Here is an 11,970-nt window from a genome sequence, read left to right on the forward strand (position 1 = left end):
CTGCCTCTGCTCTCATTCCCTAGTGCGCTGCCCGGATGCGCGTGTTGGATAAAATTAAGAGCAGCTTGCTGCCGCCGACTGAGCGCTGCGAGTCGAGAACTGGACGCGACGCAGTTTTTTGTCATTTGTCAACGTCGCCAGTTCCAAGATTTTTCCAAGCTTCGGCCAGAGAGTAAAAAATGATAAACGCATTCGCTTATGATGTGTAGAGTTTCATAAATCATCTCAAAGTTTCAAGCTAGCGTGTGTATGTGTTGCTGCTGTTGCGGTGCTTGGATGTGGTTGTTGCTGTGGTTGCTGTTGCTGTTGTTGCTGCTGCAATGTTCAAGAGGAGAGATCACGAGGTCGCTTGGCTGGCTGCCGTTGAGATGGGGTCTCCGTCTGTCCCGTAAGGTCGCCACGCGACAGCGTTTAGACAAACAAGTGTCACTGAAGATGATGAAGAGCTGCCAGGCGATGGAAATAACAAACCCAAAGCCAGAGTCAGTGTCAAGTAAGAGACGAAAGCGGCAAGCGAGAAGAGAAGACTGAACAGACCAGAGTTATCATAACGATTTATGCTCCGATTTCCAAGCCAAGGGCATTATATAGCTCCTGGAGTCTGATGTTTAGTTCGTAAGCATTTGAGCATGTGTTAGATATTAAAAGAAAAAAGAGTAACATTCTCCAGTTTCAAGTTTCAATGCAAACCCTTTAAGTTACAAATGTGAGAGTGAAAGTAAAAGCTAAGATGAAATCCAATAACTATGAAGAATACTTAGTATGTTGAGTAAAGCTGGAAACAGTATTATAAACTTTTCGTAACTTATCAAACTCTTCCACAAATGTTTTCTACTCCAAATTACTGTAACTATTCAGAATACTTTAAGTATCCTTCTCTTAATAGTAATTGCCCTTTCAATATGTGCTCAAAATCAATCAGCTTTCACTTAAGAACAACGATTCCCAGACGCCACTCAAAGCCATAAGCCCTGGGCAACAATTTATTTTTGAAATGCCTGAACAAGCTTGAATCGATAACGTAAACTTGAAAGGGCGTCTAATAATGTGCTCAGCATGACAACTGTTTATGGATCTCCTCCAGCTGATTAGGGGAAGGTATGTACATACATACAAAGGGGGGAGGCATCAAAGCTCAGCTCAGCTCGTCTCTGAGTCAACAATGGACAGCAGTTGCTCCTCTGCCACTGACTTCCCCCATTGCCACTTATGAAATTGAATGTAAACAAAACGAAACGCACTTGTCAAGCGTCCCTCGGCGACAAGCTATACGGCTACCAGTCATCGGCTATAAGTACAGCCAGCTATCCATGGGCCGGGGTTTCGGCCCTCGCCTTCGCCCTTGGGCGGCAATCACCCCCAGTGACTGTTTGACTGACATATCGGCGCCAAGCAGGCAATTAACATGCAATTGTCATAAATTTACCCAGTGCACAGATTATTAAACATTCATAAAATAAATTACAAGCCAAAGCGCATAAATTCCGAATTGATTTTAACGCATTCTGCGTTTTGGTTCGCCAACCAAGGGAATCAGAACAAAGCAAATGCAATGGGACAATGGGACGACAATAATGGTGAGCGTGAGGATGAGAATGAAGATGAAGATGAGGGTGCGAGGTCGAGGACGAGCGGTGCGGTGCGGTGCGGTGCGGTGGCGTAGCTAGTCAAGAGTCTTGTTATTGAATTATAACAATTTCGACCATAATGGCTAAAGGAAAAACATAAATTTAACTGCAAAGTCGTTCAGTTTGGGGGGACTGCGGACCAATAGAAAGTAGGAGGGAAGGGCGGCCTCAGCAACAATGCACAGAAATCAATTTGTGAAGTGCGTTCAAGGGTTAAATTTTCTTGGGGGAACAGAACGAGAAGAGCAAATAAATATTGTAAATGCAGCCAGAGAAATGAAGAGCCAACAAAGAGCACAAAGGGACTATTGCACTTCTTGGCATGCAAATGGAAAAGAGGGAAAACGTATGTATTCGTATTGTTGGTGTATTTAAGAAACAACGAGAATGGATATAGACGCTGGTATACTTGGAGAGCTTCAAGGATTGGCAAGCTAGAAAACTTTGGCAGAATTCTGAAACATGCAAATAATGAATAGCTCACAATCTAACATTATAAACAGACATTCGGTATAGCCATGATTGGCACAATACTATGTACCAAAGTCAAAAACTTTTAATAAATTTAATAATGAATAAGAAATTCTATCCTTTTTTTTAAATGCCAAGTTCCAAAGGAATAATAATAATAATAATTGAATAAGTAATGGTTGTATTAGCTGGCAAACTTGGAGAATTCCAAGGATTGACAAGATATGAAACAAGAAATAATGAGTTTCTCACAATCTATTAACGGACTTTTGGTATACCCATGATTGTCACAAGAATATATAGCAAAATCAGAAAATCATGTTTGCTTTTAAATGCTACATGTCAAAGGGATAATTAAAGTCATAGTGCTATCATAATGATAATTAATAAGATATGTTAAGCACTTTGCGACCAAGAAACTCTATCAGATAGAGAGACTTTGCATTGATTACATAACCTCGCTTATGTTAAAGCTGCAAGCAGCCAGCGAGCTTTGCAAATGCAATTACACGAGTGTGCAGCAAACAAGACTCACATACACACACACACACAAGGATGAGGATGCTGTTTCTAGATGTTATTGGATTACCGAGTGCTCTAACAGCATTTTGTCGCATTTCGCTGTCAGAAGTTCAAAAGCTCTAAGCAGATAATTTCGGCGCCTGCTTCAAGTCCAGAACGCCATTAGGAATTCTGTCTTCGCTTCGCTTTGCCTCTCTCTCTCTCTCTCACTCATTCTCCATCTAACAAGTTTGCAAAATGAAAGCGCTTTAGTTTTAATTTTTGAAACAGAAATTGCAGAAAATAGATAAATAAAATAAAACACAAAATGAAATGATGAACAGCCAAAGCAACAACAACAAGAACATCTGCAATGGCGATGACGTTGACGTCGCCAAAAACAAAAAGGCAACTCAAAACAGAATAAAAAAAGAAAAAACGAAAAGAGGAACAAGAAAAATCTTTTATGACATTGCTGACAATTTATGATGCAAATTCCTCGCAAAAAAAAGAAATGAAGGATGCGCAGGCTGCTTTTGGTGGGTGCTGCTTTCGGCTGTCTTCGGTTGCAGTGACGACAAATTGTGGAGAAATTGCATAAAAATACATATCAAAATAAATTGTTATGCTGAAATCTGTAATCTGAAGTAGTTGCGGATGCACTCAAAAGATATTTACGAGAGAGCTGAACTGAAGCAATGGGCAAGCAACAAAAACAATAGAGGGAAAAAACTGTGATACAAAAACACAAAAATACCATTGCGAATTGTTTTTCTGTTGATTCATCAGAAAATAAATTGAAATATTCTTGTTGACATTTCACCCAAAAAAAGAAAAGAAATATATCAAACAAAAAAGAAGCAATAAATGCAACAACAAAGATCATGAGGGTGCTGGGGACTGTTGCATGCCTTTGCTGTTTACTCTGTTTGCTCTGTTGATTTATTTAATTTACTAAAACTAACAGCATAAAATATTTGATAATAAAATCACGTTCACACGCCTGCGGCCACAAATCAATTGAAACACGCATCAACTGATAGAGCAACCAAACCGAAACAGCCCAATAATCCAACAAACAGGCAACCAACCAACCAAACAGCTAACCAACCAACAACTTACCAACAAACTAACCGACCACATTGACCAACCAAACAGTTCATTAAAACTTTTATTCATGCTCATGCGAGGATGTTTGACAAAAAATGAGTCCCATTTTCGTGGAACGCGGCAACCACAACCCGAAGCTGCCAATTCACTCTGACGTTTCGAGGCTTGACCCTTTCTGTATTGATTTGCCCCGGAGGCTAACTAGAAACCAATCCCAATTGTTCCCATAACCCTCAACAGAAACCTCTCTATGTGTGCGGTCAAAAACTTTAAATATCATTTGTCAGTTTTTCGTTGCAATATCGAATGGGCAAAAAAAAAAAAGAAAACACGGCACATATTTATTTATGAACATTTCAAAATAAATATAAACATCAACAACACTTACCATGTGTGTTGCGAATAATCCATTTCACAAACTAACCGGAAAAAATGTCGGGATAACAGCAGGAAACGTCAACGACAATAAAGCAGATGTCATTAGAGCCAGATATATGGTCGACTAGGTCGAGGGGGGGTCTGAAATCAGCACATCGCTTTGCCTATGACTAATGTTTACCATGTTGCGTGGGAACATTGATATTTAACCACACTGTGTGTATAAAAGAGGTTTCGCAGAATCATTTAGTCATTTGAGTCTTAACTGTTGGAAACTGGCTAGCAATATGTATTTCTGAATAATAATCAATAATCAAATAATTACATTATGGGTAGTTGAACCTGATAAATGGACTTCTCTTCTGGAATTATATAATACAACAATTTTATTTAACGGAGATGTTTTTTTAATGTTGTGTAATAGTGATTGCTATAGGCCATGTTTTTATAGAATGATTTGCAGTGGTAAAGATAATAAAATTAAACGAAATCTGAGTTTATAATATTTATAACATATGAGATCGATTTTACTATAAAATTAATAATCAAAAAATGTTGTATAAATTAAGTGAAGCTTAAAGGAGAATTTTATTCGTATTGAATTGTACTTCCTAAACAAAAAATTAACAAGTTTTAAAAACAATTAAATGTTAATAAATAAAATTAAATCGAACTATTACGAATTATTTGTTTTCTATATACTATTTGTTTTCTGTATACTCTTTGTTTTTTTTTTTGGCGTTTAAATCAACAACAGGAAATTAATATTGACTCGACTGTTATACAAATTGAGTGATTTAAATATATTGCTGGATACCATACCCCAAAATTGATATGCTTACACTTTTCGGCAATTTTGCTTTGTTACTCGTTCCCAATTACATATTCAAAAACTTTATATCGCCGATATCGATTCAATCTGATATGCTTTACTCATTACAATGAGTTGGCAATCATTTCCATGCGGTGTATTGTTATGCATTTTATAATATCCTATCAAATATTCCCAAATTTTTATGTTGATGTTCAAAAATTAATTTATCGCCTCCAAATAAAAATGAACCAAGCCAAGAACAACGAAATCGAGGCGAACGATCAAGGAATGCTAAGAACACTTTTCGATTTCAGCATTTTAGAGACTTTCGTCATATCGTCAATGTCTGCAGATGCGTTGCCTGAATTTAAATGCCTCAATTAATTGCGTTTGTCACGGGGACTGAGGTCGGCGGGACAGGTTTTGGTTTCTGCGTTCTGCGTTTTGCGTTCTGGTTGTGGCTGTGGTTGTGGTTTGGGGCTCGGGGAAACCTAAAAAACAAACACTTGGTGGAAAAAGAAGAATTAATTGGTTTTTGGACAGCGATGAAATGCATTTAATTCCGCATTAATGGAAATACATGTCAGAGATTGTGTCTGTGGCCTCGCACTTCACGATTGCCAATTGGAATTGAATTATTTGAAATCTTTAAAATGGTTATAAATCTTTAGCTATCTGTGCGATCGGTGTCTGGTCATCAAATGGCCATTAAACAGTTGCTGGCCCAATCATTATCCTTGTCAATCCGATTGAGTTCAGGTAGGGGCTTGAGAATTTTGTCTGGAACCCCCAGACAGAAGGCAAAGTGATGAAGATCCCAGCATCGCCTTGAAATCCCAATTCTCTGGACATTATCATTATTCTTTTGATTTCGAATACCTGTTTGATTCACGATTGTGATTGTGTGTGTTAGCGTGTAGGAGGATCTACAGATCGAACTAGTCCCTTTTCGGCACTCCTCCTCTTCTTTCCTTTCCATCTTCCTCTCTCGCTCTCCGATTTTACATTTTAGTGTCAGTTGACATTTTGATTGTGTCGCCTTTTGTGAATTAATTGAGTCTCTGAGCCACCAAAATGAAGTCGTTTCTCTGGAATGTTAAACACTTGCAACCACTCTCTTCTACGTAGCTTAACTTCGACCCTCAAGCCAGCTTGGACCACACATTGTGGAGTCCCAATGGGATTCCAATTTGGTGCCTGACACACGCAGCTTCGTCGAATTTGAAGAAACCATCTCTATTAGTCAGCCAGCTAGAGGCCCGTTTTTGCTTCATCAATTATAATTGATTAGCGGCATTAAATTATTATTATGATGATAATTCGCATAAAATTATTCAGTTTGCACCCGCAGCTAAGTATTTTTTTAGTTGTGTAGCTGCAGGTCAGAGATGTGCTGGGCTTTTGTATTAATACGCATTGAATGTTAAATGTGGTATTCTTGATAAATGATGGACGACTTAATTGCTGCTTTCAACAAATAATTTTTAGGCGTTCCCTGTAGCATTTCGACAAATATGATTATGAGTATGTAAATCGGAAATGTGTAGGAATTTTGATGACTTAACGAAGAAAATATGATGATAGAAGGAAGTATCTAACTACATATCAAAATTGTAAGACACCTCGAAGTTTAGGAATTTGTAGGTAAAACAAAAAATCATCTAAAAAAGCATATTATACATATGCACATATACATATATTTCATATAAATAAACATGCAATGCAAATAATTATAGAGAAAAGTTCGTTCAAAATTAAAAAATTAAAAATAATTTAATCAATGTTCTTATATTAAGATTATTGAATTGAAATGCATTCAAATTCATTATATTGCCAATTTATTGATTTAATTTTTTTAATTTGCGTCGCCAGAACAATACAATTTGTTGCCAAAGCAAACTAATTAATTTATTTTGTTGCGCTTTCGCGTAGAATTATTTGATATTTTTAATTTATAAAACACGACGTTAATGGCCTGGTTTTTATATACTAAACTAAGGTGAATGAATATATCTTTTCTATATAAATATATTTTTGTTTTTTTGGGTATTCAAGTTATACGTACTTTATTGTAAATCATTTTATGTAAAAATCTTTAGAAATTTTTGTAGCACAAACGTAAATTAAAATTTTTAAAATTTTATTTGTAGTTAGAATTTTCTAGATTGAAGAGTAGGCATTGCCTTTATGTCATAAGCTGCTTGCCAGATGTCAACTGTACAATTTTGACATTAGATTTAATCGCATTTTTTCTTACTCCGAGACAGTTCTAAGTTGTGAAAATATTCACTATGGGTCGTAATCGCGAGGATAGACATCATTACCACCACAGTTCACGATCTCAATCGTGTTCGAAATCGTATTCGTACTCAAAGCAATCGCGAGGAAGCTCCAATTCGAATGGCAGAGAAGTAGAGAAGATAAGGACTCGCAGGTCTGGCAAAATATCCGGCTGGGATATACCTCCGATGGGCTATGAGCATCTGACGCCAATTCAATACAAAGTTATGCAAGCGAGTGGTCAGATTGCATCACGAATTGTGCCGGATGCGCCGCCAACTGGCGAATCGGCAGCGATTGCGACGGTGACGCGACAGGCGCGTCGTCTATATGTGGGCAACATTCCATTTAACACAAGCGAGGACGAAATGATGGTGTTCTTCAATGAAAAAATGCAGCAACTGAATGTTGGAGCATATCTTGATGGCGATGCGGTGCTTACGTGCCAGACAAATCTGGAGAAGAACTTCGCCTTCCTCGAGTTCCGTTCCATGGACGAGGCGACCATGGCGATTAGCTTTGATGGCATCAATTATCGCGGTCAGGCGCTGAAGATACGGCGGCCACATGACTATCATCCTGTGGTCTCGGTGTCCACCGTAAGCTTCGAGGCGATGTTGAAGGGAACACAGCAAACCACAAATCTGGCAATCTCTGCCGTGGTGCCGGATTCACCGCACAAAGTGTATGTGGGCGGATTACCCACGTGCCTGGGCGATGATCAGGTTAAGGAGCTGCTTATTACCTTTGGCCAGTTGCGTGCTTTCAATCTGGTTAAGGATTCAACCGGTCAGAGCAAGGGCTTCGCCTTTTGCGAGTACCTTGATCCAACCATTACGGAGCAGGCCATTGCTGGACTCCATGGCATGCAGCTGGGAGATCGCAAACTCATCGTACAGCGTTCCTTGGCCGGGGCACGCAGTTTGGCTTCCAATCAGTTGCCTGTGCTGCAGGTGCCGGGATTTCCTATTGAGAACTTCGCAAGCGAGGCCACCGAGATTCTTTGTCTGTTGAACATGGTGGTGCCCGAGGAGCTGGGCGATGATGAGGAATACGAGGACATACGCGGGGATATAAAACAGGAATGCGCCAAGTATGGCAAGGTGAAGAGCCTCAAGATTCCACGTCCCACTGGAGAATCGGGTCAAGGTGGCTGCGGCAAGGTTTTTGTTCGCTTTGAGACTGTAGAAGATTGCAAAAAGGCTTTGAATGCGTTGAGTGGTCGCAAGTTTAATGGACGCATCGTGATGACATCTTTCTTCAATCCAGACAAATACAAGCGCAGAGAATTCCAATAAACTGAGATTTTCTTGATGAAGTGCGATTCTTATTGGTCAACCCATTTCGCAAGGTCCTTCGTGGCTCTTGATGCCGCACTCAATTGAGTTAAGAACCTGCTTTTAATGCTGTGATAATGAATTTAATCCCAGCTTTGTTAAAAGCAGGCTAAACAGGAATCAAATGCAGTGCTTGAGTTGTAGATATCCTATAATTTAATGACAGTTATAATAGATTTATAGTGGCAGTTTTTTTTCCATGTACCCAAGTTGCCAGGCTGTTTTTACTATACCTTTTAATTTACGCTATGTAGGGTATTAACATGTTCATCAGACCTATTCAATGCGCTTCATTGCGCTGTTGTCATATCATCTGCTTAAGCGCTTTACTTCCCTTCGCTTCGGAAAGCATGCCAGGACACGCCTTACTCTGTTTTCTGTTTATTTTTTTTGCGTTCGCCTGATTCAATTAGGCAGGGGACTTAACGTGCAATCCTTAAAGCCCCAAAAGCTGCTACTCCACACAGATGCTTAATTAAAATTTTAGAGTTGCGCCTTATCGCTGGCATTTCTCACCATATTCACACCTATCGCACAGCTCGCCTGCCTTCAGAAGTTGTGAAATACCTTCGGCAGCCAACTCATTACGGCCAAACAGCACAATGTTAATGCTTTTTCAATTTCCGAACTCGATACCCGACACCAAAAATGCGCAGACAACAACCCAGCAAAGAGGTTGAGTTTAAGGTAGCAGCTTATCATCGCAACGAACGGTTGCATTTTCTCAGGTTCGAGTGTCTTGTTTTTGAGGCCGACTCTTATCTTTATTTTGGTCATTTGCCGGACAGCCCGTCATCAATAATGAAATGCAGGCGACGCGTCGAGCGAAGCTTTAATCGGCCAGCGATTTATCAGTTGGGAACGACTTAAGCTAAACGCTTTATCGGTGGACTTGCCATGAGCGAGAGATAGCATAGCATAAATGTGGTGAACTTATGCAGCGATTGTTGCGACTCCATGCTGGACACAAATTAATTCAACGCCTTGGATTTGTCATTTTGAGGCTTTCAGGTAAGATATCTTTTGAGGCTTGATAAAAGCGGCAATTGCCGCCGATGCTGTGACTCCTCTGAAAATCAATGCTTCGATGGGTAATTAATAAACGCCCATAAAGATGCGGATACAATAAAAATTCCATGCGCTGGAACTGGAAAAATCGTTCGGCTTTGTTTCGTTTTCGGTTTCGGTCACTGAGAAAAGGGTTCTCTTTCATCGATGTTTTTATGAGATGCAGCTGGTACATATGGCAAGGGATTAACTGGATTGGATTGTGTTGGGGATCACTTTATACCCCACAGTTAATGTTATTCTTTCTCTCGCTTTTTCGGTTTGTTGATCTTTTGGTGTCTTAGGTTAGGGCTCTGTTGGAGTTGTGGAGTTGTCGCCCGCACCGCTTTTTTATGACTTGAGCCCAGGTCGGATGTTAGGTAATCGACGAGATAAGAAATTAAGAAATCAAATCCATGACTCTCGATAGTTGAGTGAACTCGACGAAATCGACGAGGCTTCTACGCATCTTTAATTGCATTCTCATTCTCACTCGTATTCAACTTTTGATTACCCATCTCGTTTATTGTGTGCGGCGAGAATTTGAATATGATGTAGTAGATAATTATGGGTTACAGGATGAACTTGATTTCGAGGGCGTAATCTCGATAATGGCCATTAAAAGCAGCTACCTACGGTTAAGGCTGGACAACCACTTCATTTCTTAATTTCGAGTAGCTTTTGTTTCTCTCGACTCAAATAGCATTTTGCGATTCGGGTTTCTATTATATTTTGAAATCTCTATGCTTCTCATCTAACGGCCCGTTAATGAATACTTGAGAGGCACCCACAACAAGGTATTCGTTTTAACAGCTCGAGATATGTATCTGCATTTAACTAAATGTATCTTTTAGTTGACTGAATAAACAAATTAAGAAATCATCAAAAATTTGTTGTTCTAATGATCAACAAATTTATCTGATACACCAATATCTGATCAATTTGTATAGTTTTAATGAAGAAATATTAGACAGAATCCATAAAAAAACAGGAATATCGGATAGACGAGTTTGAGGCAACGCTTATTCAGTTAATGGGCGAAGTGATACAATCGTCAAGTGAACTTTGGCATTCACTTTAATTTCTGTTTGTAAGCAAAACTCTTTGTGACCTTTTTACCCCAACCCCGGCCCAGCATCCAATCCAATCAACTTTCTTCATTAAGCCTATTAAAAATGCTTTTGTGATGTTTATACCCCGAAAGGGTAAATATATTTGATAATAACACAAACATAAACGCACCAATTGATTGGGAGCCCTCTCAAAAGTTTGCACAAAACGGAAATCAAACAAAAAACAAAAAAAAAAAAATGAGAAAATTCATACTAGTATTCAATTAACAGAAACCTGTTGCTATAGATTCACGACGATTGCTAACCCCGATTCAATTTGCATTTCCTGCGAAATCCCCGAATACTCGTAGAAATTAAATCAAATAAAGCAAACACTGAACATACATTTAAACATAAAAACAACAAAAAAAATAAATAAGTAAACAAAAATGTTTTATAATTTCCTTTTCGCTTTATTTTCATTATTTTTATATATATATATATTTTTTTTTTTGTCCAGGCAGAACGAACAAAGGCGAAAACAAATTACACGCAAATACTCGTAATTTCGGCGAAAATGTTCGCCAAGGGGAAGTTTGGAATGACAGCTGAGGGTCTAGGGGCTATGGGCTTTGTCAAGTGACGTTCCTGTCTCTGACTCGCTTCGTTAATGGCAGCGCAATTAATTCGAGCAAATCGTCTGTGAACCCTTTTTATGACCTCCAAGCGTGGCAACAATGGTCTGCGAGTGGGGCAACGAGGGGGGAATGTTGCCCCATCTACGGTTCACTACGGTGCTTTCCAAATAAAAATTCATTAAACGGCACGCCGGCACTTTTGTTTGGCTTTTACGTTTGCTTTGAACTGTTTGCCACGAATATAATAAATGCGAAATAGGCGCACAACTGTAAAATTTGTTTAAATGCCACCCAAATTGATGCTCAATTTGTGCGTGAATAGAACTTCCCCAATCTTCTTTGGCGGCAAGCGAATCTCCGTTGATACACAACTCTTTAAGAATACCAACTTCCGGCTAGACTTTATTTATAACAATACGTTAAAAAAGGTCAAGGATTCTCGTTTTTTTTTATCAATAAAACACGATGTTAAACATTTCTTATACTTGCAAATTTAAACTTTAGATATGTAGTACTGAATTATTTGAAACAGCTCAAATTAAATTACTTTTAATTAAATCTATTACATATCTCTACAGACAGATACTGAAATAACTCTTTAAGATTAACAACTTCTGGCTATACTTTAAATATTTTTGGAACAATACGTTTAAAAGAGTCAACTATTTTTTTATTAAGAATACGCGATGTCAAATATAGTTTACATACCATATT

At 38.7% G+C, this 11,970-nt stretch overlaps 1 protein-coding gene across 1 annotated transcript; it reads left to right on the forward strand.

Moving 5' to 3' along the window:
* Nucleotides 1-7,115: 7,115 nt before the first annotated feature.
* Nucleotides 7,116-8,496, forward strand: LOC133844109 (splicing factor U2AF 50 kDa subunit). The gene has a single exon (XM_062277942.1). The coding sequence runs from the start codon at nucleotides 7,194-7,196 to the stop codon at nucleotides 8,478-8,480; it is 1,287 nt and encodes a 428-aa protein (XP_062133926.1). The 5' UTR covers nucleotides 7,116-7,193; the 3' UTR covers nucleotides 8,481-8,496.
* Nucleotides 8,497-11,970: the final 3,474 nt, after the last annotated feature.

The sequence above is a fragment of the Drosophila sulfurigaster genome, chromosome 3, assembly GCF_023558435.1.
Source record: "Drosophila sulfurigaster albostrigata strain 15112-1811.04 chromosome 3, ASM2355843v2, whole genome shotgun sequence".
Classification (NCBI taxonomy): Eukaryota; Metazoa; Arthropoda; class Insecta; order Diptera; family Drosophilidae; genus Drosophila; species Drosophila sulfurigaster.